Source organism: Blastomyces gilchristii, assembly GCF_000003855.2.
Source record: "Blastomyces gilchristii SLH14081 genomic scaffold supercont1.7, whole genome shotgun sequence".
NCBI lineage: Eukaryota > Fungi > Ascomycota > Eurotiomycetes > Onygenales > Ajellomycetaceae > Blastomyces > Blastomyces gilchristii.
The window spans coordinates 917,659-944,203 of NW_003101676.1; the positions used below are offsets into that span (position 1 = coordinate 917,659).

At 46.5% G+C, this 26,545-nt stretch overlaps 6 protein-coding genes across 6 annotated transcripts; 3 read left to right on the top strand and 3 right to left on the bottom strand.

The window, feature by feature from the left end:
* Window positions 1-679: 679 nt before the first annotated feature.
* On the bottom strand, window positions 680-3,885 carry BDBG_04164 (beta-glucosidase 5). Its single transcript, XM_002625249.2, has 2 exons — window positions 2,965-3,885; window positions 680-2,772 (listed from the first exon to the last, which is right to left on the bottom strand). Exons 1-2 carry the CDS (start codon window positions 3,293-3,295, stop codon window positions 1,373-1,375), a joined length of 1,731 nt encoding a protein of 576 aa, XP_002625295.1. The 5' UTR covers window positions 3,296-3,885; the 3' UTR covers window positions 680-1,372.
* Window positions 3,886-9,533: 5,648 nt separating this feature from the next.
* BDBG_04166 (acetyl-CoA hydrolase) lies at window positions 9,534-11,439 on the bottom strand (the record flags this gene model as incomplete). The annotated part of the gene is made up of 4 exons (XM_002625251.1): window positions 9,534-9,761; window positions 9,890-10,855; window positions 10,957-11,197; window positions 11,297-11,439. The coding sequence occupies 4 exons, from the start codon at window positions 11,437-11,439 to the stop codon at window positions 9,534-9,536; spliced, it is 1,578 nt and encodes a 525-aa protein (XP_002625297.1).
* Window positions 11,440-13,393: 1,954 nt separating this feature from the next.
* Window positions 13,394-19,161, bottom strand: BDBG_04167 (transcriptional repressor Sin3p; the record flags this gene model as incomplete). Its single annotated transcript, XM_031721564.1, has 8 exons — window positions 13,394-14,041; window positions 14,116-15,360; window positions 15,425-16,777; window positions 16,858-17,587; window positions 17,646-17,746; window positions 18,185-18,843; window positions 18,911-19,039; window positions 19,158-19,161. 8 exons carry the CDS (start codon window positions 19,159-19,161, stop codon window positions 13,394-13,396), a joined length of 4,869 nt encoding a protein of 1,622 aa, XP_031578164.1.
* Window positions 19,162-19,829: 668 nt separating this feature from the next.
* BDBG_04168 (amidase) lies at window positions 19,830-23,203 on the top strand. The gene has a single exon (XM_002625253.2). The coding sequence runs from the start codon at window positions 21,169-21,171 to the stop codon at window positions 22,831-22,833; it is 1,665 nt and encodes a 554-aa protein (XP_002625299.1). The 5' UTR covers window positions 19,830-21,168; the 3' UTR covers window positions 22,834-23,203.
* Window positions 23,204-23,342: 139 nt separating this feature from the next.
* On the top strand, window positions 23,343-25,854 carry BDBG_04169 (flavin-binding monooxygenase). The gene is made up of 4 exons (XM_002625254.2): window positions 23,343-24,091; window positions 24,165-24,271; window positions 24,336-25,337; window positions 25,482-25,854. The coding sequence occupies exons 1-4, from the start codon at window positions 23,485-23,487 to the stop codon at window positions 25,620-25,622; spliced, it is 1,857 nt and encodes a 618-aa protein (XP_002625300.1). The 5' UTR covers window positions 23,343-23,484; the 3' UTR covers window positions 25,623-25,854.
* Window positions 25,855-26,189: 335 nt separating this feature from the next.
* On the top strand, window positions 26,190-26,543 carry BDBG_16975 (uncharacterized protein; the record flags this gene model as incomplete). The annotated part of the gene is made up of 1 exon (XM_031724809.1): window positions 26,190-26,543. One exon carries the CDS (start codon window positions 26,190-26,192, stop codon window positions 26,541-26,543), a length of 354 nt encoding a protein of 117 aa, XP_031578165.1.
* Between the last annotated feature and the right edge of the window lie 2 nt (window positions 26,544-26,545).

Genomic DNA, 26,545 nt, shown 5'->3' on the forward strand with positions numbered 1-26,545 from the left:
TAATAAAAACTAAAAGTCTTTCTGAAAAAGATAAACTATCTTTGTTAAAAATATTAATACAATATTTTAAAAAGAAAAATATGTTATTCAGACTATAATCTATAGAATAGTTAAAGATTCTATTAATAAATCTATTTATAAAGAGCTTAATATAGTGATGAGTTATGTAATTTGAAGAGATTACTAGCCGCAACAGCTGTAATAGTTAATAGATAAGTTAATAGACTGCTAAGTATTCAGAACTCTTTAAGCTTACTAAGCTTATTTTACATTATTATTAACTGTAATTTTATCATTTTTAAACTGTTTCTCTTTCAGTTCTTTACTTATATTCAGTCATTTTAACTGCTTCAATTATATTACAAATAATTTAATAATTAATTAAAATAAATTATAATATATTTTAATTACTAACTATATATATTATAGTTTTAATATCTTTATATAAGCTGTTTAATATTTAATTATATTTTATTTAAAGCTTCTATATTAACTCTATAATACTGTTACAGTATTATTCATCTTTTTTCTATATAATTATTCTCTATTAATAGTTGTGAATTACATGAAATTTATCTATACAAGTCACATACAGCTGTTTATATTTATGAATATCTTATTATATTCAATCTGAGAGATTAACCAGCATGTTTTTCAAGCTGAATAAGCAAGCTCAAGTGAGCGATTGAGGCTTGTAATATATAATAAAATAATATAAAATATATCTTTCTTTTTCTGTCTGTGAGTTAAAATAGATTGATATAAGCTCTGTTTCATTTGCCTCTCTCTTATTTTTGCCTTTTTGAGAAGGCGGGGTCATCAATCGGAACAATTCATGTGAGGGCTGGATGTGAATAGTCAAGTAACGAGGATATGAATACTGTTTCCAATGTGTTCTTGCACAATCACCCTTGCACAGTTCTGATTCAGTCTTCAGTGCCCGTTTTTCTTTTTGCCCCGCGAAGACCTGGAGCAAAGGAGCAAAACAAGAAGAATGATGTTGTAGAGGAGAAAAAAATAAGAAAAACAGGATAAGGTTTGTTGCATCCCGTTGTTTCCCGCTTATTTATAATATGTAAGATAATTAAAATCAGATTTTTCTTCCAAAGGCAAACATACAGTGAATAAGATAGAAACAGAAAAGCATATCTCAAGTGAAGTAAGAAGGAAAACGAACAAACAGGAAACAAAAAAACAAAAAACTCCCAATAACATCTCGTCTAAACCATGCAACAACAGTTTGGAAATAAAAAATCTTCTTTTAATTTTCTCTTTTCAATTGACTTGAGGGGGTAATCTTGACACAAAAGTAAAAGAAGAAAAAGAAAAGAAACCAAGGTTGCAGGGAACAAATGAGGTGTTACACAGTCATTTAAAAGAGATCACCGCATCCCCAGTATTGCTCGACGCCAAAAGCACCTGGGTCCTTCCAGAGATCGTTGGAGAAGGAGAAGAACACGGACTTGGATCCAACTTTGTCGATGATGGATTTGATGGCGGCGGTTTGAGCCTGCTTGGAAGCGATGGCCTTTCCATTGCTGGAGCCGCCGCTGGGCCAGCCGGTCTCCAAGTTGATGACATCCTTCCCTGGGCAGATCTCTCCGAGGATCTTCATCTGGTTCTGGATGAAGCTACCGCACTCGGAGGCAACGACGTTGGGATTGAAGAAGCAGTGGATGTTGGCGCCAATGACATCGATATATGGGCAGAAACTCTTGCCGGCCTCGAGCCACTTGTTGAGGGGCTCAGTGGTGGTGATTGGGCCATTGTAACCGGCATTCCTGAAGGAGCTCCTGGCGTAGCCGAGGAGGCCAACAAGGGAACCTGCGTTGGCGGTACCTTGATGGAGCGCCTCGTTACCAACGACGATCAAGTCGACCATGCCGAAGTTGCCCCAGTCGACAATGTGCTGGACCTGTTGCTTGGCTTCATCAATGCCCTTGTTGGAGACGAAAACACCGAGGATCATATTGAGACCGTTCAGTTTGCACGCGTTGCCAATGTTCTGGAGGCTGTCGCAGTCAGTGCCGTAGACACGGACGGTTTTGAAGCCCTTGAGCTTGATGAGGGCGATATCGGCAGCGACGGCACCAGCGCCCTTGCACTGTCCATCATTGGTGTAAGGAGAGTAGGTCATGCCCCATTTCTCGCCGCCACCAAGGGTTGGGGGTTTCTGCTCAGCTGGAGGCTTTGGCTCGACGGGAGGCTTTGGCTCGGGAGCTTTGACCGGGGGGGATGGCTTGGAGGTAGGGTAAGCGGGAGGGGCGGGGTGATCACCAGTTGGGGCGGGGCAAACATAAACATAGTTGGTCTCTGTGGCAGTCACGGTCTGGGCGGGCTGAGTGTAGGTGCCAGGCGTGTAGGTGGCCGGGGTGGGATATACAAAGACGGTGCTGGCGGGAACACTAGTGGTTGAAGGAGCGATGGTATAGGTGCCAGGGGTGGGGCAGACATAAGTGGTCTGCTCAATAACACTAGTGACAGTATCGCCGACGGGTTTGGTAACGGCAATGTCGCAGGTGACAGTGGTTGCAGTGGTCACAACGGTGGTAACACCGCCGTAGGTGTGCTCACCAGGAGAAACAGCAGTGCTTTCCGCAGCGCAGACAGTAGTTTCCCTGGTAACGATGATAGTCGTCGCTGGGATAGTATAGGTTCCTGGGGTTGGGAAGACGGTGACTATTGGAGTAGGAAGATCAGGTTCAGGAGTGACGGAGACAGTCGTAGTCGTGGTGCTGGTCGTCTTGATGGTCGTCGTCTTCTCCTCAACCACTGTATGGAAAAAGTTATTGTCAGCGTCAATCCCAGGGCGATTGCGCCCGAACGCGGGCGACAATTAAGATTGCCTCCCCTTTTTTTTCACCATCCCATCACGCTTTCACATTTCTGTTCATCACCAGAGTCCCAATCCACATATATCCCCTTTTCCCCTGACGCAATTGAAAAGAATTGACTATCACTTACGGCTTGGCTCTCCATAGTAAGTGATGACCTTGGTGATGCAACCACAGTTCCCATCATCATCGCCACCGGGGCCATCAGTGGGATAAGGAGATACATCAGTGGTATCTGGGGGAGAAACCACGTAGGAACTGAGGGTGGGAATGGGCGAAGCCTCATAGCCGCCGGTGGTGGTCGGGGCAGGCGAAGCCTCGTAGCTGCTGCTGTCGCTGGGGATGGGGTTGGCCGGATAGGCACGACGCTGGTGGAAGCCGTGGTGCTGTTGATGGCCGACATGGCCCAGGGCCGTGCCAGCGACAGCCGCGGCGGCGGAAAAGAAGAGGGCTCCCTTCATGGTGTCGCAGTCAAAACGGGGATAATGTTGATATCGCGAGACAGGCAGAACAGATAATATGGCTTTTTGCTTTGGGGTGTTGTTATTTGGATGTGGAAGGAGTGAGGATCTTGGCTTCGTGAAGAATGAATGCCCGCTGAAGGAGTGAAGCGGTGGTCAGGGAAAAGACGGGAGTAAGTCGTCGAAGAGAAAGAAATGAACGGTGATGCGGAGGGGGAGGGAGGGTCGCAAAGCCTTAAAGGAGAGACGAAGAGAGAGAAGACAAGAAGAAGAGAAGGGAAGAAGACAAAAGAGAGAGAGAGAGAGAGAGAGAGGAGAAGAAGCAGACGGCGACGATGAAGATGAAGAAAGAAAGCAGAAAGCAGAAAGCAGAAAGGGGTCAACCAAGTGACGCCTGCACAGCGGGAAATGAAATGAAAACGCAGAACTGCCCTTAGCTGGTACCGTCACGCTAGTACGCGGTTACGCTCCATACGGCTGATTGGTATTATTGGCCCTCATTTCCTGCCGCCAATTATGGGCAATAGCGAAAGGGGGGGGGGGGGGGGGGTCTTGCAGGGGAATTATTGGCCGATGGGGGTTCATTTCTAAGGGCGCTGGGGAGGCCAATTTACCATCTTCCATCCAACTAACATCCATCCCTCCCTACTCTACTACATACATACATAATAGTAAAGACTACCGGTACGTAGTATATGAAAAGACCAAAATATGCCATCGACACAAGAGCCAGACATAGGAAACGAAACAAGCACTACAGAAGGAATACCCAGCGCCGTTAATAATACCAAACGAGGAATGTGATAAACGTGGAAACGTGTAAACGTGTAAACGTGTAAACGTGGAAAACAGGTAAACAAGTATGGAGTAAACAACAGGTAAATAAGGGACATGTAAAAGAATTAAGTACGGAGTACAGTACATCACGAATCCATACGCGTACAGTCAGTGTGTCTGTACCTTACCAAGATACAAGATACCACGGGTTCCTGACGACGCCCGCGGCCCGCCAAGCCCTGCCAGGTACCTTTTGCCGCTGATTGGCTGCTGCCACCAGACTTCAGCCGTGGACCCCAGCCATCAGCCAGTCATCAGCCAGTCATCAGCCAGTCATCGCGCCATCCATCCATACCATACCCAAAAATCTCCAAATCTCGACGGAATTACCGCTGTCAATGCCTGTCATTACACTAACCCGTACTAAGAATACACTTCTAATACACATAATACACTCCTCCTCTCTACCTACCCTACTCCGTACCAACAACAGACCAACGCAGAGGAGAGGAAGGGTTCTAACAACGAATGAAAGCGGAGTGCATTCTATGTGGCCCGCTGTGGTACAAAAAATCAAAAAATCAAAAAATCCAAATCAACCGCTTCACTCCTTCCTCGCTGGCTTGTCTCGGTTCCATTCTTTAATAAAGCCCGCAGCGATTCGGGCAACCACTGCTTCGCATCACGATATCATATCGCGCCCCACCCCACCATCTCATTACTGCTGCCACATACTTAGCCCTCAACGCCCAGAACGCCACCGCCCCTCTTGGGCTTTGCCGCCCTGGAAACCCCCCCGGGCAAGGAAGCGAGAGGATTATTACTATTTTATTATTACATACCAATGTAAGTTATGTATGCACTCTATCTGTAATTTCAACAGAAGAAAAATGCCCCAGGAGCTGACTGGCCTGCCTGCCACGATAGTTACTTTCTTCTTTCTGCCGCCAGGAGTCGGTAATTTTATATTCGGAGTAATATAACAGCCCAAGAAAAGCCAAAGGAAATTTCGCTGTCTCACACAGGCGGGATGGGATGCTGCTGCGCTGGCAAAGTTGCGCTGGCCAACTCATTATTGTTGACCTCTTGATGAGGCAAGTTCAAGATCTTGTCGTGCATGAAAAAACTCTTCATCAGCATCAGTAAGAGTCAGGTATACTCCGTACATACACACACATGCATTGTTATTCTGCGTCCATACAGTCTGTATAGAGTACCTCAGTGATGTATTATTATTATTATCATTTCTTGAAGAATGGTTCCACGGTTGGCTTCGCATCGTTAATGCATTCAGCAGGAAAAAAGAAAAAAGAAAAAAAAAAAAAACTCTGAAATGCAAATAATAGAATCTAGATAAGTAGATTCCTGCTCCACTCTCGCCTCCAAGTACTCTGGAAACTCAAAAGATGCTGTCCTCAAAATAAAGAAAGAAAGAAAAGACACAAAAAGAAAGAGAAAAAGAGAAATAAAAAGAAATCGAGCACAAACACCCTCTCTTATTGGCGTACAGCCCAATATTTCCCACTTCTCAAGCTGAAACATCTGCTTCTGCCGCCAATGGCAGACTTGATATGGTAAAAATCAAAAATCAGCTAGGCGCTAGTCATTATCAACTCACTCACTCACATCCGCATTACTACGTATTCATTATTGATAAACCAACTACTATAAACTCCGCACTAGTAGTAGTAGTAGGGCGGTCAAGGGCCCCCAAAAGGCATAAAATTACCGCATTGCCTGGCGTCTTCTTTCGTCCCTTATTACGGAGTGGACAGGCCCTTATTAGAGTCCTAGACCCTTGAAAAGGCAATAGAGAAGAAAAAAGGGACTCAAAAAGGCAAATTGCTGCCCGCTGATCCCTTCGAGACCTTCGAGATCTACCTCAAGGTTTCCACAGAATCGTGGGCCTGAGGCCACAGAGCTGGTGAGCGTCAGGAACAGCTCACTACTCTAACTCCGTATTGGCACCAAGATATACTAGGGACGCAAACCGTTCACAGCATATGTGGCAATCACCTTACCTTAAAAGAGTGTAGAGTCTTTTTTTTTTTTTTTCCTTAAAATAGGCTCGAAAAAAATGCGAGAAGATCGTCTGCAAAAAATAGGTTCTTTGAAGAGGGGTATGTGAGAACAGGAAATAAAAAATAAGAATGAAGAAAAAAGAATGAAGAAAAAAGAGCGCAAAGCCTACAAAAAACAACTCAAGCACAACAAATGACAACAGCACAGAGATGATGGATTCAGCTAAAAGAAAAAGCGACTTCAGCCTCAGACTCAGACTGAAACAGTAGCGCATAAGTAGTGAAATGGCCTAGAACATTTCCCAAGACCGACGACTGTCAGGCAACAGGTGCTGATCAATAATGGACAGATTTTCTCATGATATTATTTGCCCGCTTATTTCTGCCCAAGTGTGTTCTTCTTTGAAGGTTGTTTTGCTCATTATTCCTGTTCTTGAGAAGTTCAAGGTTCAAAGAAGAAAAAATCAAAAAGAAACTTCAATCACTCTGCTCACTCAACCATATCACACACTCACTTTGAAAAACAGAATCACTACTACTGTCCTACCTATCATTGATAATTAGTTACACTCAGGGCAGTCATGTTGTGTCTTTTATTATTCCACGACTCCATTCCCACCCATCTTCTATATCAGGGCTCTACACTACTTCCTGGCGCATGGAGAAACCAACTCCAGCGCTACTTATTTCATTATTATTACATACAGTACACCGTACACCGAGTCTTGTACAGATTACCAGCCTGTACAAGCTGTTACTCCGTACTACGGGTGTTATTAACCCTGCGCTTGTAAGGGAAACAAACGCCGTGCAAACCAATCCGCATCCAAGGATTTAAGCCGCCCAAGAGCCGCCCGAGCGCCCCGAGTTCCCGTTCCCGGACTATATTTTGTTTTCTTTGCTGGGCCGTGTCTTCTGTACTTCGATTATTTCACTACACTAGTTACATAACTACATAACTACGGAGTATTTATTATTTTACTTTTTCATTTTCTCTCGGGACCCGGGAGCTGCTCTGGCGATCTGGGAGTGGTCTATGTACATGTACACATATATGTACTGTACATCCTTGCTTGTGGGCAGGTAAGGTAAGGTAAGGGTATCCCGATGCACCCGCTTGCGCGGTAGTTAAGTTAGTAAGTACGCTGTAGTGTAAGTGCAGTGGATTTTGGCAGCCAAATGCAGAGCTATTAAAGTTAAGTGATCACCGATCACTGATGATGGACAAAGCTACAAAACAAACGAATCGCTAGCCCCGATTACTATGAGATGGAAAAAAAAAACAACCGCCCCATTGAGAACATGAGTGGCTGAGTAGTATTGATATACGCAATCACTCCGAATACTCCCTCCTGGACGCTCTGAACAACTATATAACCTTTACTAAACTATTGCGCGTCCTGCTCAACTCCACTTCGAAAAAAAGAGAGACATTGTCCTCCTTCATCGATCGGGCTATATCCCCCCCCCTCTCTCTTTTCCTTACGGAGTACATGTCTCTCCATTCTCTGCACATGCTTGACATTTCACACAAGGCACGGGCCGAGTTTCCCTAGCTTATTATTACGGAGAGATGTCTGTCTGTCTGTCTTTCTTTCTTCCCCACTACTGGTGTCCAAGCGCCTGTATCACTGTCATCCATGAATTATTAGATCATGGAGGGAGGGGTTGAAACATGCGCTCTCTTTTCTTTTTTTTCCTTTTCTATATATATATATATATATATATATTTCGATTTTGCATACTTTGAGCTGGGGAAAATGAAAGGGTAAGTTGGGCACACTCCGTGCCCGGCTTCCACCCTGTTGTGATGGCGAAAAAATGTGCAAGCCATATCATGAACATGAACATGTACCCTTGCACAGTGCCTACTCAATGTGAATAGACGTATGTCATTTCCACAAGAAATACGCATAAAAATGCTTGAGTATCATCACCCCATGATGATAAACGCATATATCTACAGTACATATATGTTTGTATGTACATGTATGTACATACATATGAACCAGCGTCAGCGAATTTTCCATCAGTGCAACTCTCTGCCGAGGATATTTATTTATAGCATCATCTGCAACATGCATATTATCCTGCATATCTTATCCCCGGGCCCCTTCTTCCCTATCTACCCAACTAACCAGGTATATACATACATAATCTGTATATATATAGAAGGTGGGAAGAGATACGCTTTTTGCGTGTAGAGTATCCCGACTTGCTTACTATATTCCCCCCTGATCAGCCACGGATTACCCAATTTCATCAACGCAAACAATCCTCCCTAGCACAAAATTAATTCCGACGATGGCCCCTGACGGCGTTATGCGGACGGTGTTGTTTGACGCGAATGTTACAGATTACATACTATGCATCGGGGATATTGAACGGGTTGGTTGGCCCAGAAGAGATGGCGGAACATCCAGTTTTATTATTATTCTCTTCGTCGATGGCCTTTCCGCGGGAACGGGGCGGGAACGGGGTTGATCTGATCAATCGCATCCTGGCCTGGGTTCGAGAAGGCATCCATACATGTCGATATCCGGTGGGTGGGACTTGTCGAGTAACTAGTGGAGAAAAGAGAGCGCATGACTTTTTACACAATTTGACGCCCCCCTCCCAGTCCAGGTAAATATACACTTTGTTGGGTATGGCTTTGACAGAAATATGTTGAAATCATTGTGATGATGATCCAATTTCCTGTTCTGTTCATCTCCAGCTTCCCTCCCCCCCCCAAGCAACACGGCGTATGTACGGTACTTCAAAAAAAAAAAAAAAACCACTCCACCACTCCCCCAAGTACGGGCCTCCCGCAGCCACAGGGTCCTGACCTAGGAGGGAGAGGTCAAGTTGGAGGTAGGAAGATCCGGCACATGTGGGTCTGTATCGAGCTGGTTAGCTTGGATATGGTGGTGATGGGGGTGGCTTTTGGCATTTGGGTCCAGGAAGGGTATTAGGATGTATATATATCACTAGACATGGTGGTGGTTAGATGACAAGTGAACTGGAATGTACAGATCCGATATTAATATTTGATGATAACTGTGAAGCGTGAGATTTAGGTTATCTCGATGTCACTGAGAACGGGGAGGGGATATGCAAGTTGGATATATACGCTAATATTTCCGGGATGGGATGACGCCATGTCTATACGACAGCAATTTGAAAAAAACAAAAAAACAGCACACAACCTCAACAACAGCTTAGAAAGACTGTGCTGGAGCTCCCAATCCACCCCTGGTTTAAGCTCTCTTGGAGCTATGATTGTAGAACCGCCTCTATACTACGTACGAAACGATTCTATATGTTGACACATACCTATATACATATACTCTTCGATCCCCTTTATATACATATATATATATATATATTTCCCGTTATATCAAAATCTCAGAATTCAGCATTCAAAATCCAAGAGAAGAGATAACAGACAAAAACCACATCTACTCCCAGGTGGTAATCTTCATGGTACCCTTCTCCTGCAAATTCTGATGCATCTTGAAAGCCTGGAAGAGCAGGTGAGGCTCGTGGCCCATTCCCTTCTTCAGGCACTCGAATTCAGCGCGGTCGAAGTAGTCTTGGAGAATAGGTTTGTAATCGGGGTGCGAGCACTCGGCGATGATTTTGCGAGCGCGCTCACGAGGAGACAAGCCGCGGACGTCAGCGAGACCCTATAGTTTTTAAATTAGTAAAAAGTGGCAAAAGTTGGTCATCGTTACTTGATTTCGTTCACAATTTCCCCCCCGGGGGGGTGGGGGGGGGGGGGGGCGAAAGAAAGTATCACTGTTTTTTTACTTACCTGTTCAGTCACGATGACATCCAAATCATGCTCTGTCTGATCGATGTGGGTACAGAAGGGTACGATACAGCTAATGCCGGTGGGGTCAGTCTTGCTTGGGCGAGCCGATGGCGTGTGCATGATGCTGTATTTCGCGCTGCGGAGGAAATCGGCAGAGCCGCCCAGTCCATTCAACATGCGCGAGCCCATGACACAGGTACTGTTGGCGTGGGCATAGATATCGACTTCGACGGGGGTGTTCATGCCGATCACCCCGAGGCGGCGGATGATTTCAGGTGAGTTGGAAACTTGCTGTGAGCGCAGGAGGAGTTTGTCAAAGTAGTTTTCCCAGTTATCGTAGAAGCGCTTGAAGCCGTCTGGGGAGAATCGGATGGAGGTGGCAGTGGCGAAGTCCAAGTGACCGCTGTCAAAGAGGTCGAGGAAGGAGTCTTGGAGCACCTCAGTCCACACGCGGAGGTTTTTGAAGTTGGCGCCACCCGTGCTGAGGCCTCCGATGACGGCGTTGGCGATGTTTCCAATACCAGACTGGATGGGTAGGAGGCTGTTGGGGAGACGGCCCATGTTCACTTCATGTTGGAGGAATTCGATGATGTGTCTGGCAATAGCTAGTGAATCCGCATCAGCTGGGGCGTTTGGTTGGGTCTGGTCGGGATAATCGGATTCGACAATGGCAACGACCTTCTCCGGGTCGATTGGGATGTATGTGGTTCCAATGCGGTCTTCGGGTGCCATAATCAGATACGGCTTTCGTCGGGGAGGGATATCGCACATAGTGATGTCGTGTAGACCTTCGAACGAAGGACCGGCGGTATTGACCTCAATGATGATTTTATCTGCCATTTGAACTAATTCTGGAGAAGCGCCAATGGAAGCTCCAGGGATGATTCCGCCTTCTTCTGTGATCGCTGATGCCTCAATAACCACAACATCTAGTTTATTATTTGGCTTATCTTTCGTATAGAAGCCCTATATTAAAAAGCGTGTTGATCAGTACCAATAACCAAACCCTTATTCCCCCATATGAAATCAAAGTCAAACGACAGCGGCCTGGGGATATGTTCACATACATATACCAAATCCGAGGGGAACATGCTCAGGTGCTTATCAAAGAAATTGATATTGCCCGTATTGATTCCCTTCGCGATCTCCTTGCCAACCTGGTGAGGCGACCGCTTCTCAATCATATTAAGCTTAGCCCATCGGTTTTCCGTTTCCGCCCCTGACGACGCTCCCACAAAGAGGGTATACTTCAACTTCCCTTGAAGCGAGTTCTTCTCAACATGATCTGCCAGAGCGGTTGGTACTTTCCTGCGCGCGCGCAAATTCACAGTCAGAAAAAAGTAAATAAATCAAGCGCCGTTGGGACAGGTATGATAGCTGGAGATATATCTGGGGACTTTGACTTACTTGGGATATCCAACACCAGTAAAGCCGGACCAGCCGATATAAGAACCATTTGGAAAGAAATTGATCAGATCCTCAGCCTTGGCCAATTTGCTCAGCATGGACGGCCGTCTGACACGGCTTTTCAACAGGGCAGAAGCAGCCATGGTTAGTATAGAGTTATGTATATATGTCTCGTACGTCCCCTTTTTCTGTATTCACTTCGCTCAGCCGGAAAGCCTCCCCACAAGGACCGAATTGGAGGTTAAACGTCAAGACAGATAAAAGCAATGGGCAATTTCTTTTTCTTTTTTTAATTTTTTTTTTTCAAAACTTTAATGAAAAAAAGTTTACTAGGTTCCCAAGTTGATGAATGAATGCAGCGTACTCTCCCGTGCAGAGTTATAGCTAAAGAAAGATATAGCCAAACTGACAGCAATTTTGGGAAGTGAATCAAGAAAATAGAAGTGATGGAACAAAAATGAACAAGAAGATGATTAATTTTAAAACCTTTGGGGGGGAAATAAAATGCCCCTAATTATCCTCCCCTCCCCCCGGCGCCACTGTCTCTCCGCCATTATTATCTCTGTATTCTTCGCAACCCAGCCCTACCCTACCGCGGAAGGGAGGGGAGACGGCGGGGGGGAGGGTCCGTTGACACGCAAAAATTTCAAGCACTCGGCCATGGCTCGGGGCTGGGGCAGGATAGCCAGGGTGGACATATCCTAGGCGTTGGCAGCAGGGCGCATTAATTGGACACTGCCAAACAATCCAAGCAAAAAAGCGAGATGAGAAGAGTCTTGGAGGACAAAAATAACAAGGTCTTCTGCGCAGAGAGATAAGAAAAAGAGAAACATCATCTTTGTTTTTCATTTTACTTCCACAAAATGCCCGCCCATCCCATCCCATCCCATCCCATCCCATGCCTAGCTGGGGGGGAGAAGAGAGGAGAGGAGAGGAGAGAGGAGCAACTTCGCGATTGGCGTCGTGCGCTTCACCGCCTTACTCTCAACTAACCCACAAAGGGTTTCTTCTATTTAAGTGAATATTCGCGAAAACTCGTTGGCGGCAGCAAAATATCCTGGAAGACTTGAAGCTTTTTTTTCTTTTTTTGTTCGATTTCGCCGCCAGCGGATCCACAGAGAACGTGGGGGTGAAGCTGAAATAATAAAACTATCTCTGTTCCTCGTATTAATCCCACAATAAAAAATAAATAAAATAAAATAAATACATAAAAAAAATTACATAAAAAAATAAAATAAAAACAACCAACCAAACAACCAAACAACAAATAATAATGATAATAATTATAGCAACGGGCTTATTATTACCTAGGTATGAAGAGGTTCTGCAGGAGTAAACAAAGCCTTTTGTGGTGGGGTCAGGATAAAAAGTAACAGAGATCGGGTGGAGTCACACAAACAAATGGCGACGTAGCATTTTCAAAGCTTAGCCTGCAACATAACTAGGTGACATAACTAACAATAGAAAAAATTAAAAAATTAAAAATAAAAATTAAAAAAATTAAAAAAAAAAATTAAAAATTAAAAATTAAAAATAAAAATAAAAATAAAAATAAAATAAAAAAAAAAAAGAAAAAAGAAAAAGAAGTACTACATAAAATCCTACAGTAACAAAAAAAAAGTAATACTGACAGAGAAACATAATAAACGGAGAGGGGAGCATTAGAATTTGTTACACAAGACGGAAAAAAAATTATAAAATGAAATAAAATGAAACGAAATACCCTTCGCATCCAGTCCAGTATTCAAGTTTCCTCCACCGAAATGATCTTTTTCGCCGATGGCCCAAATAATATCAATAACAATAATTAACCCCTATCCATCAAGAGTGCCCCTGCGATATCATCCATCACGCACCCAATGCGTCGTATGTGGAAGCTTCCAATTCGGCTGAGCGGCGTAGGAGATAAGATGTTGATTACGAAAAGAAAATAGAGTTGAAGCAAATATTAACAAACAAGAAAGAAATAGAAAAAGAAAATAGAAAGAAATAGCAGACAAGAACGGGGAAAAAAGGAAACCAACAACCTTCCCACAATGAATTTGGAAAAAAAAAAGAAAAGAAAAAAAGGCTCCCACTCTAACGATTCCCCCTTGGTCACGACGACGCCTCGACTGCCACTTCTGGAGCCGCATCGGTCATTTCTTCGTCTCCTTTTTGGCCATTATCTTCCTTCATCACGATATCCCCATCCTGTTTAATATGACCACGACCATCGTCACCTGTCGTTGCAGGTTCTACTTCCGCCTCTATCTCACCAACCCACGATCGGAATCGTTGATTTGCCTGATCGACTTCTTCCTTCGTGAGCCCGTGAACCCAGCTGGGATTGCTGACGAACTTTTCCCGGAACCGCTCTTTGCGCCTTTCCCTGGCTGCAGCGCGCTCCTTCGCAGCCTCTGCAAGATCTTCTTCTGGATTAGCCCGGCGATACCACCAATCCTCGGTGCCAGGCTCGTAGAGAATATGGTAGCTGTTGGCGCATATACGTATGACCAACCCGTCGTGGCTAACGAGAGGCTTGTAATACAGGTTATATTCTTCATCCGAATCCATTTTGCCAGGAAGGTTCCGCTTCAAGAAAGGCATGCGCATTTGTGAGAATGGTACTCCTTCAGTCGGGTCACGCATTGTGAACGCAGAGACATAGTAGGACCATCTGGCTTCTGCATTGAGCTCTTCATTGTCAAGGGTGCCGTCTTCAGCGGTTAACAGCTGAGCCGTAACGTGCTTGGTAGCCGGAACCTAAATTGAGCGGAGAGAGAGTTAGCTTGAATTCGCTGTGAAAAATAATTTATTTTCAAAATGCCGATACTTACGAAAGTAACTCGGTAAATATCCCCTTCCTTAATTAATTTTTCAATCTGCTTGCGGTATTGGATCTCCTGGTTATGAGTTGTCATGTCCTTGCCACGCTCTTTGAAGAAGATATTGATGATATCTGAGCTCTTATCCTTGGGATCAGAGTTGAAAATCCCACCGGCATATCTAGAGATTCCACTCAGGATCTTGTCCAAGTTGTAAAGCTGCCAGCCAGTCTTCAGGTAAAACCGACGTAGTGTCTCCTCCATATGGGACATTTCGATGTTTCCCTTAATTACTTCCTCGCACATGCGGACGATCTGATGGTACAGATTAGATTTTGGGTCCGTATCATAGAGGAGATCAGAAGGAGACTTGTCGATCATTCCAAGATCGTAGGCAGCCTTTGAAGCCATCGCCCTGCGTACAGCTTCGTGGGCATCTTTCTCATACAACTTAATGCGGAGAAGGCGGGTATAGAAAATTTCGAAGGTGCGGATAAAGCAGTAGATGTTTAAGTTGCAGTAGAGATGATGAACCTTCTTCTTGTATGATTCATTCAAGGGAACTTCGCGCTGCTGGTTGAAGTTACCCTGGCTTGGATGCTCCATCCACTTCAATTCAGCAACATCGAATGGCTCAGTTGGGTCCGGAATTGGGGTGGACGGAACAAGAGTCCCTATACCTGGCGTGGATGCTCGGCTACCAGAACGTACACTAATGTCTCGATCAACACGTGGAACCTTTTCATTGCGGCGCTCAAGAACATCACGCAGAAGGTCTAACTTTTTGCCATTCGCAATCTTCCGTGATCGGATGGTAGAAACATCTTCAGGCGGGGGTGTTTCATCTTCAGCTTCCTCGCTGACCGGTGTGGTATCATAAACTTCGCTTAGGTACGTTTTGAAGCCCTCACGATCCATGCCAAAAAATACGGGAATGAAGTCCTTCAAGAAGTTCATGACTTTGTTTGGGTCTGCCCCGAAACCGGTAGAGTTGTGGTCGATATGGCACAGCAAAAGGTGAGTTGCGTCTACAAGAACCTCGGCATCATCGAACGCGAAATCAAATTGATAGTTGGGAACTTGATATCCGCTCTTTCTAATATTTCGAAGTTCTTCGAGCTTGGCCTGGATTTCGTGTTGGATGTGTTTCGCGACGAATAACTTTTTATCTGACCCTTTCATGATAATAGCTTGGTGATCAAGACTCCTCCAAAAACCTTTTTGCATTTGCTCACGCCATACTTTATCCCATTCACGCTGCAAAACATTATTAGTACACTTGAAGTATGCATCCATTATACGAAACTATGGGGTTACTTACTTGGCTAGCTTTCCATTCTTCACACTTCTGCTTAAGTCGTGCAAGAACAATGGGAAGCACAGTGCATGGCCGTGCAAACATTTCGTCGATAACTCTCTGGCCACGCTCCCTATCATAAATCTTCTTAATGATCCTCCTGTAAATTGTTTCACTCTGCCCTCCCAGCCCTGGAGGGAGTTTGAAATTCGCTCTCTCCGCTTCAGTCATTGTCGACATTTGTTGGACAAGGGGCTCCATAAGCTGAATGGTACGAATACACGCTTCGATGTGATGATCGTAGTCATGCCTGTCCTCTTCAATACGATGCAGAGAGTCTTCGTACTGATTTTTCCGATGAGCAACAAAGCCCGAATCCTCCGAGGCCCACGTGGGATGGGAGGCCCATTCATCATTGAGAACGCTTTGGCACATATCATCACGGCCGCTGCAAGGCTTCTGGCGCTCACGTTTCGGTAGCAAGCGATAACTAGGACCAAGGGCGCGACAATGCGACAGATTGACAACGCCGGACTCAGGTTTGGCTTTCGGCTCAATGATCTCATCCTTGGGCTCAACATGCATAAACCTCTTGAACCATGACATAATCTCCTGGTTGCCTCCGATGAAACTAGCCGCTCGGTTGATAAGGATATTCCTATCAATTAGGTCCGCCGAATAGAGGTTACAAAGCTTCAAGAATTCCCCAAAAGTTTGCTTGTTTCCAATGTACTTCTTGACGCGATCGAAGAACGCATATTCTTCATGAGACGGAGTCAGTGAAAAGGAGGGAGATATCGGTTCTGGAAGAGCGGGTACGAGCGTTGGAGATACAGCAGGGGGGGCTTCAGCTTGGGTCGTCGGTTTGTGGCTCAGTTTGGCTCTTTTGCCAACAGCGCCGGGCTGGACACCTGGAGCCCTATTCGACTGGCTACCGGTGATGCTAGCAGAATCGGCAACTGCACTTGGGGCTGCTCCCAAACCAGTACTTCCTGGAGGCTGGGCGGGAGGTTGGCCACGTCGTTTCTTGATATCTTTTGTAGGCTCCTTCACGTTAAACTGACCCAGAGGGGGCATCTTCACATCGCGGTTTTGCCCCTGGAGCAAGGTGGACGAACTTGCATATCCAGGCTCTCCCCGTATGTTACTGATGGGTGTAGCCTCTTCGGCTGCCTGGCGAGCTGCTGCTGCTTGAGCCTTTGCCTGGGCCGCTGATTCGGGAAGGAATTGTTTAAAATCTTCGAGGAGGTCTGGGGCGGAGTTGAAGAGGAGAGTAACCTGGGCGTACACATCTTGAATTGGTTTCGACTCTCGCTGGTATGTCTGGAGGATTTCGAGGAACTGTTTATACGTATCGGGGGAATCGGCAAAGCGGTTCTATTCGGAAAACACAGTGGGTGAGCAATTGTTATTACCCATGTAGGCTTCCTACTACCCTTACCAAAAGGAGCACATACCTTGATCTTATTAACGTAGCTGATAGCATGGTTGAACTCAACAGGACCGCGTTTACTCATATCACCCTGCACACTATGAAGCACACCAGGCCCCAAACTCCCCAGGTTATTCATGGGCTGGGCTGGCCCTTGGGGCTGCATACCGCTCATGTTCATCACTGACGATCGTCCAGACCCTGCTGTGGCAGCAGACACGGCGCTCTGCAACTGTGAAACGCCTCGTTGTTCCTGCTGATGTGCAATTGCCGCAGCGTTATTTTGCGCTTGTTGGTCTTGCTGGCCCGGGTAATCATAAGCTGACTCCTGGGGCTGGTTTTGCGCGCCTTGTTTCCCGCCGTAAATCGCGGATGGCATTAAATGGCCTTTTGGAGAGTAAGGCCCGCCGGGACCCATGTTCATTCTCGACATTTGTTGTGGTTGTTGTTGGCCTTGGGTGGGTGGTTGTTGCCATCCGGAGCGAGGTTGGTCATAGTAGTCGGATCCCGCAGCAGGTCCAGGCCCTCCTTGCGGCACCGAGTCACTCGCTGCTTCCAAAGGCGGCCTCGTTGCCGACTGCATTGAAATAGTATTTGTTCCTGATGGAGTTGTCACCCGGATCGCATCTGGGTTATCCTCAGTGCCGCATTCAATTCGGTAACCGGGTGGCAGAAACGTATTAAACCCCTGGATAAGTGTCGGATGGCCGTTGAACAGAGTAGAAACCCGTTGGATAACGCCAGGGGTGTCAATTCTATAAAGGTGAGTCAGTACTCTCTCACTTCTGGCCGCGCTTCTCAAGGCACACTTACGCTTGACTTTTAAAGTCTTTCATTATATCCAGGAAGCGGTTATAGACATCAGGCTGTTCGACGAATCGAACCTTCACCTGGTCAAGATAGCTTAATGCATCCTGTTGGGCGGTCGCCATTGGATTAGTACAGATCCCAATAGTTTGCGTGAAGTGGAACGGGAAAAGAAGGAAAAGGGTGATGAATTCGCACGTGGCAGATCTAGACAAGAAGTAAGTTCAACGCTAGATGAGCGTACATTCTCAGAGCATATATGTGTAGCTCTGGAGTGCTGAAGGCTCCTGAAAATGACACCATTGTGAATAGGTATATTCTTTGAGCTGTGGCCCGAAAATCGTGAAAGGCATTATCTTTCTAGGCACTTCAGGTCCAACAGTGCCAAAGCGCTTTGACTCAAAGAATGATACTGCATCCCACAAAGCCATTCTTTATACGGAAGGTATCCTATCGCCCCAGACGTTTCCCAAAGTGCAAACGCTAAACAAAAGGAAGAAAAAGGAGACCACAAACGCAACCCTCTGCAAGAGATGTCAACTTACGTTTAATATTGGTTGTTGCCCTTGTGCCAAAGCAGCTACACTTCCCGGGATCTGAGGTGGTGCATTGCCATTGAACCCAAGCATTGATTGCTGAGGTGGCTGGCCTTGGTGGAGATATGCTCGGGGAGGACCATCTGCGTGCTGTTGCATCTGGTTGCCAAATAAACCTCCAGGTGCATTCGAACTAGGAATAGGACCTTGTTGAGGGTTAGGTGCAGCGCTTGCGCCCAGGTTTGAGAGCAGGCCATTAGGCCCACCGAGGGGGTTGTGACCTTTGGACGCGACGGGTTGGTGAATAGGAATTGGGCCGGCGTGGCTTTGTACAGGATGATGCGGTTGGTCGCGATTATACCGATCCATGAGTTCCCGTTCCCGTTCTAGTTCTCGGTATTCGCGCTCTCTGTGGATCATTTCGTCTTCGCGAGCTAGCTCTCGTTGTCTTTCTAGCTCACGGTCTCGGTCCCGGTCTCGATCTCGGTCTCGCTCTCTCGAGTCTCTTTCACGTTCGCGGTTTAGAGATGCTTGTGGGGGTGAATGTTGCATCGACTGGCCAATCCCGGGAAGAGGGTGGCTTGGGGGATGAGACGGTTGTTGATGCTGGCCATATCTCGGAGGGGGTTGGTGTGATGCTGGAGGGGCGCCAGCGCCTTGCGTTAAATCTGATAGGGTGGGGAGTGTATGCCCGGATGACTGGTTGACAGGATGGTATGGGCCTATATAACGAACAACAGGTTAGTTGCCGCGAGTTTTGCGCGTCTATGGAATGCGATTGTGCCTCTTCCTCAGTTCTTGGCGCTGTTGGTCGCAGTTGTGCCAGGGACGGCAAAGAGCGGGCAAAGTGGAAAAAGGAGCTCACTATGGTATCAAAACAGCATATGTTAGCGTCAGAAGCTCAATAAAAAGGGCCTTAACACCGGTTATGATGATGACACAAGGGGTATTTTTGTGCGCAAGGGAGAAGAAAATTACTTACCCATAGGATCCCAGGGGTCGTGCTGGGGGCTGGTTCATCTGGTCAACTCCAGGATGAGGTTGCGATCCACCACTTCCCGAGTGCCACGAATCCTTATTTGAGGGATTCATCGTGTTTATATGTAGTCAAAATATGGCTCCGGGGGTGACTAATTTCAACACTAGGAAGAAGCTGTAGGCGATTTTAGCCTCTTTTTGTTGGTGGTTGCGAAGGAGAAGAATGGGGGAGCTGGGGAGATGACAGGAGAACAGGGAGGGTCAAAAAGCAGAGGATAATATGAACATAGTCACAAGTTAAAATGACAAGATATTTCCCAACATGTATGCGACCAACCACAACAGGGTGATTAAGCTAGACACACGTAGTCTGCGTGGTTGAGAAAAGTTGAAGCTGGCGGAATCAATCTGGAGGTGATGATGTTGCTACTGACCGCCCTGGGACAAGGGGAGAGGCTCGATTTTTCTGCCGCGCTCCAACCACGGCGCTAGATCCCTTTGGGTTGCGGCTAGGGCTTGCTGATTGGGGGAACCGGAGTAGCCGTCCACGTGACATCTGCGCCGATTTTGTTTGCCGAACCCTGGTCGACGCCAAGAACCGTGATTGGGCTATTCCTACCTAGGTATTGTTAATAACCTATCACGTGATACTGACTTATCAATTGTTTTGCACTAGGCTAGGTTCCTGCTCAACGCTTTCCAACCTAAGAATATACATATGAGTGTGCGCCTGTGTAATATCACAGTTATTAGGGGAATTATCATGGTTGCAAACATGGGTCATCCCAATTACATCCACCCGGATCTCCATGTTGCGAAAATTGCCACCCCGACACCCCGCAAGCCAAAACGCTCTGTTTCAAGTGACACAACATTCTAGGAAAGAAATAAGTCCTCAGACATGACTTCCGAGTATACGAGCCCTAGAATGCTTAATGACGCACTCTACATCCTGAAAGATCGCCTTGGATTCATATTTTTTCCTCTTCCCTTACCAACCATGTCTCGTTCAAAACAAAGATATATTGAAGCCACTGCAACTCTTCCGAAATTTCTTGGATTGAGCTTTGATCGGGCAGGCCATTATAATCCTCATTTCATATTCCTTAAGGCAGGGGGAACATTGTCACTTTTTCCCCCAGAGGGTCGAAGAATGACATTTTGAATATGGCTGGCCGTCCATGTGGATTAATGGTCGCAGTGCATGTTCTCTGCCAGAACTGTCTGCAAATTCGGGTTTCTATCTCTTCTATCGATTTGGAGTTGGTAAAAATTCCAAAGCAAAGTACTTCAAAAAGGGATCACTGGAATATGTCTAAACTCTCTCCAAGTGTTAACAGAGGGTACTCAAGTACAATTACTGTCATGTCATGGGCGGAGCTAATAATCGACAAACGGAAGCAATCTTCTATTTCAATCGATTGCTCTGGTATGCAGCATCAAGCACCTCGCTACTCCAGGCTAAGCAGTTGGTTCAAGAGGCGGGGAATGAAGCGGATGTGTGTGATAAGTCTTGATAAGTTTTGGCCTTTCAGTATGCTTGCCCACTGGTTTTCAATGAGTGTATACTATATATGTCTTGGAAATTATAGAGCAATGATGAGGCGGTAACGGATGGGAATCTCTTGACCTTCAAGGAAGTATTCGGTGTATCAGTAGAAAATGTGGTTGTTTCACCCAGCATTATTTAGAGCGCCTTTGTACTGCGTATAGTTAGATTTCGGCTTAGCCGAGATAAGTTAAGCGAGCTTGCTTAGTTACTTAGACAAGTACGCTGTATGTAACTATGAACAAACGACGCTGAAGGAAATACAACTTCCAAGATTATCAGCAAGGGTTGATCTAAAAAAGATATATATCGGGATTCACTGAGCGATAGATATTTTAATAAATCTGCATAATAACCCTGAATTATGGATCGTTTTCGTATCGCCAACCCGTTCGTTCGGCCGATTTCGCTACATATCCGCTTAACCGTCCATGTTGCTATCGGGTTGTGACTGGCCGCGCCCAACATGTGGCCACTTAAATATCTGGCATTTACTTCTTGGACTGCATTGGGGTTTACCTCGTGGCATCTGTCGCCTGCATTGAATTTCGATAGCCGAGAGGCGACGATCGAAACAGTCCACGGTGAGCTATTCTCAGGGAGGACATCATGTCGGGAAGTCGTATTCTCCTTCCTGGCCCGGATCGAGGAATACAACCCGAAAATCAACGCAGTTGTGAGCCTAAACCCGCGGGCGTTAGAGTATGCGGATGATATGGACAAAGCTTTTGGGGAGAATAACGCCAACGGATCCCTCTTTTGCATCCCGATCCTTTTAAAGGATAATTACAACACTGTCGACATGAAAACCACTGGAAGTTCCAGGGCCCTGAAAGACTCCCAGCCAACAGCTGATGCTCCATCCGTCAAGGCACTCCGTGATGCAGGGGCGATTATTCTAGGAAAAGTGAATCTACACGAGCTTGCCCTCGAGGGTCTCTCGGTCTCTTCTCTTGGTGGTCAAACTTTGAATCCCTATGACTTGACCCGCACACCTGGCGGCAGCTCTGGCGGAACTGGTGCAGCCATTGCAGCTTCATTTGCGGTACTAGGGACGGGAACTGATACAGTTAACTCATTGAGGAGTCCCGCAAGCGCCAATAGCCTGTTCAGTATCCGTCCTACCCGTGGCCTGATCTCTCGGACTGGAGTTATTCCTGTCTCATATACGCAAGACGTTCTCGGGCCAATTGCGCGAAGCCTGAAGGATGCTGCTACTGCTCTCACGGTTATGGCAAATATTGGATATGATCCCCAGGACAACGCGACGGCTCTTGTCCCAGAATCCGTATTGGGTGTCGACTATACTAAAGCGCTAGTTGCCCCAGGTAGGTTGAAGGGCATTCGCCTAGGCTTAATTGAGGGCTTCTTCAACCGCACTCGAGACTCCGAGACAAGCCCTGTAAATAAAGTGATGAACGACATGATATCAAAGCTCCGAGCAGCGGGTGCTACTGTTATTACCATCCACGAACGCATCTACAATTCAATCGAGATTTCCAAGGACCTGGATGTGCAGAGGTTCGAGTTCCGCGAACTGATGGACGCGTACCTACAGAGCGAAACACTTGGAGGGTCTCGCCCGTCGAGTCTAGCCGAGCTGTACAGCAGCGGGGAGTATCTTGTGATTCCTGAACAACACTCCTACGTGACGACCGCCCTCGTTTCATCAACAAGCAACGCAACTTACGCAGCGAGACAATATGGAATCCAACACCTCAAACTTGCCCTGCAAACTACCTTCAAGTCTCACTCTCTGGACGCCATCATTTATCCCGAACAGCAAAATCTGGTTGTGAAAACGGGCTCCCCTTCACAATCTGGTCGCAATGGCATTTTAGGAGCTGTCACAGGGTTTCCAGTTGTTACCATTCCTGCAGGATTCTCACCAGCAAGTAAGGATGCGCCGGACGGTGTACCCATTGGGATGGAGATACTGGGGTTACCTTGGACGGAACAGAAGTTGCTCAGTATCGCGAGCAGCATTGGAAATTTAGAGCAAGTTAGACGCATGCCACGGTTGGTTTCAAAGCCTGTGCGGTCTAAGAAGTATAACTCTGTTCCCATTATTAACCCAAATTCGGACGGCATTTCTGGGACTTATCCGCTTGGTCTCCTCGGAAATGAGTAATTGAGACTCCATTTGGGTGTCAATATTTATCTTTGCCAAACATAACATGCACGGACAGCTTTAATGGCGATGGTGGGAGGATGCATAGAACCTCCACTTGGAATTTATAGATACCTTCTATGGAGACTACATAATCAAAAGGGTGTTCTCACCCTTCGTTATGCAGCTTGGATTTCTTTCTGGCCTGGCTCACTTTAAGCCATTGAAACCCGTATCAAGGGTTCTGATGAGTGACTCACTGGTCTCATTTACAGCAGTTATATGGATAAAAATTATTTTCAAGACCTATAAGTGTCTACCTAGGCATGTAGATAGGCCTATATAATGAATTCTATGTTATCAATTGATATGCCGCAGTTATATCTCCTTGTCCACGTAAATACCGGTTGACCTGGTATAAGGCTATAAAATTCGTGTTAATTTCGTCGGCTGAGTGACCACATTTGCCATTGCATATTAAGCTGCATAAATGATTTTTGGACCGTAACACAAGTAAGTGTCTCTGGATACTGTCTCGTCAATATTTTAAACCTCCGTACCCCTCAATCCTCACTTCCCCACCATTACCAACACGTTTGACTCTCTCAAGTTGACCACTTTGTGCTTTCTATTCCTCACTCAACACAGTGTTTTGCTTTTATCAATCTAATCATGGAGACGCTAGAACCTCATACAGTCTCCCTCCTCAATGTCCCGTCTAAACAAGCCCCGGCCGAACCCCGCACAGTTGTAACAGAATGGGTGGACCAATTCCGCGCGTCCCTGGCGCAGGGGAATGTGTCCGATCTACAACGGCTCCTCCACAAAGATGCATGGCTGCGCGATATGGTCGTTCTCTCGTGGGACCTCCGCACCCTCCACGGTGCTGACAGCGTAGCCGCCTATTTCCAAGAGAACCTAGCGAGAGCAAAGTTCGAAAAGCTTCAAGTTAGGGACTCTGGGCGGTTCGCACCGGCGTTTAAAACAGCTGCGCCGGGATTACAATGGATTGAGACTATTTTTGATTTTGAAACGGAGACGGTGAAGGGTGCTGGAGTGCTTAGGCTTGTCCAGGATAGCGATGATGCTTGGAAAGCGTACATGCTCAGTTTCACACTGCAGGGGTTACAGGGGCATGAAGAAATGTGTGGCCGCAATCGCCGTGATGAAGGTTCTAATGCAATAGCTGATAATCCACATGGGGAGACATGGCTAGAAAAGAGGGCGAGGGAGAGGAGCTTCAAAGATAGTGAGCCCACTGTACTAGTCATTGGAGCAGGTATGTCTCATTATCCATATCCTAACTTATGTGCACGATGTACGACATGGATTTTAACAAAATACTCGGGCAGGGCAGGCAGGGCTCATGATCGGTGCCAGGCTGGGCCAACTAGGCATCCCGACCCTGATCGTTGAGCGTAACGCCAGGATTGGCGATAACTGGCGCAAGCGATACAAGGTATGTGGATATCAAGCCCCAAAGGGCATGATATTACCTTATCGTGCTAAACATGCACTTATAGACCCTGGTCACCCATGATCCGGTCCATTATTGTCAAATGCCATATCTTCCATTCCCATCCTCTTGGCCCCTGTATACCCCCAAGGACAAGCTAGCAGACTGGTTCGAAGCATACGCTAGCGCCATGGAACTCAATGTATGGACAAACACAGACATTGAAAGCAGCGAATACGACGAAAGCTCAAAGACGTGGTCCGTAACTGTGCGTTCGAATGATAGTACTTCACGCACCGTACATCCACATCATGTCGTCCTAGCCACCGGTCACTCAGGGGAGCCGCTAGTGCCCAATGTCCCCGGAAGAGAGCAGTTCCAGGGCGAAATATATCATAGCTCGCAACACAAGCACGCCTCTGATCATGAGGGTAAGAAGGGTAAGAAGGTCGTCGTCGTCGGTACTGGGAACAGCGGCCATGACATTGCGCAAGACTTCTACGAGAACGGCGCGGACGTAACCATGCTCCAGCGCCGCGGGACCTTCGTGATCACGCAGAAACACGGAGTAGCTGCGCTTATGACCGGTATGTATGATGAAACCGGCCCAGCCACCGACGAGGCGGACACCTATGTGCAAAGCATGCCTATACCCGTTCAACTCGCCTGCCACGTGTTTGCAATGAAGATGCTTAGCGAGGGTCCGGAAAAGGCAATGCAAGAAGGTCTAAGGAGGGCAGGTTTTAAGCTCGATGCTTGCCGTGATGGAGCGGGAATTTTTCGGAAATATCTCACTCGTGGAGGTGGGTATTACATCGATGTCGGCTGTAGTCAATTGATTGTCGATGGTAAGATAAAGGTTAGGCAGAGTGGGGGAGGGATTGAACGGTTTGAGCCTGATGGCCTTGTGCTCGCTGACGGAAAGGGGACGAAGCTTGCTGCTGATATCGTGTTGTTGGCCACCGGGTATGATAATATGAAAAGCACTGCGAGGAAGATTATGGGGGATAAAGTTGCTGATAGGCTGTATCCCGCATGGGATTTGGATGACGAGGGGGAGCTTAATGCGGTATGTTCAATTCCGTCTTTACCCCTGGCCGCCTCCCTCTATTGAATTCTTTGCCCTGAACCCCTTTGTCTTTCTTTGCTGTCCGCATTCGCATATTGCATATTAATTATGCTCAATTTCACGCAGCTAATATGATGGCTATAGATATGGCGTTACAGCGGCCATTCTAACTTCTGGTATATGGGCGGGAATCTGGCTCTATGCCGCCTGTTTTCCCGACTGCTAGCGTTGCAGATTCTGGCAGTGGAGGAAGGATTATATGTCCTCCCGAAGAGTAAGAAGTAGCTTGGGATAAAATAAGACATGCGCCGAATAGAAGCAATAATATGAGGAAGGGCCTGGGCTTCGTTGCTTCATGTTATATAGAGAAACTCTTCATCCACACCTGCGTGCTCGAGAAAGTATCTGCCAAGTCTGCCAAACGCGGTGGGTGATTTGCGGAGCGAAGCGAAGCAATATGTTAGGTGCTTACTTTTCATAGAATATCAGCAAGTATCTCTAAGCTCACTGATCTTACTAGTTTTCCAATTCTTTTGTTTTTTTTTTACTGTGTCTCTGTCATTCATGCTATACTTGCAGTGACAGCAGTGAAAAGTTGAAATATCTGTCAGATTGATTTTATCACAGCATTTCTGATTAGAATAGAAGGTGAGATCTTGCAGGCCCCATTCTGTGATATGATTGGTTGAAAAAATGCACACCACCCCATGTGACCACCCATAGAGGAAGGCCATTGATGTTGGGGGTCCCGGGTTGATCGGCCCTTCTACCAGCAGTGCGCTGGTGGTGATTGAGCTCTTTTGCCCCAGTAGCCTACAATTGATTGGTTATGTCGAATGCCACTGTGGATTGATGAGAAGTTCTACTGATGTTGATCCCCCTGTCCACCCGCAGCAGGATGATGATGGGAAGAAGGCCCTGAGCCAGCTGTTGAGGTTCCTTCTTTTCCTTGATGATTTGAACCTCCCGCGGAAGGATCTCCATGTTGATGTTGAGAATGTTGATCTTTTTCTTTTGTGTGAGAAGAATCCCCTTGTGTATTCCCTTTTGAACCAGCGCGTGTCTCCCAAGCATCCCCATTCAGATTCCACTGTTGATACACCCGTTCCAAAGAAAGAGGTTAGCAATGAGAAGATGGCTGCTGCGGATTCTACCTCATATACCTTGACAGATCTCACAACGCCTACTACCGGAATGCCTTGCTGAAC

What these genes read in the sequence shown, in the direction of transcription:
- BDBG_04164 (XM_002625249.2), bottom strand. Translation starts at nt 3,295, where the DNA reads ATGAAGGGAGCCCTCTTCTTTTCCGCCGCCGCGGCTGTCGCTGGCACG. An exon ending in TTACTATGGAGAGCCAAGCC is followed by an intron (nt 2,773 to 2,964) that starts GTAAGTGATAGT and finishes TTTTCCATACAG; the next exon opens with TGGTTGAGGAGAAGACGACG.
- BDBG_04168 (XM_002625253.2), top strand. Translation starts at nt 21,169, where the DNA reads ATGTGGCCACTTAAATATCTGGCATTTACTTCTTGGACTGCATTGGGG.
- BDBG_04169 (XM_002625254.2), top strand. Translation starts at nt 23,485, where the DNA reads ATGGAGACGCTAGAACCTCATACAGTCTCCCTCCTCAATGTCCCGTCT. An exon ending in ACTGGCGCAAGCGATACAAG is followed by an intron (nt 24,272 to 24,335) that starts GTATGTGGATAT and finishes ATGCACTTATAG; the next exon opens with ACCCTGGTCACCCATGATCC. An exon ending in ACGAGGGGGAGCTTAATGCG is followed by an intron (nt 25,338 to 25,481) that starts GTATGTTCAATT and finishes TGATGGCTATAG; the next exon opens with ATATGGCGTTACAGCGGCCA.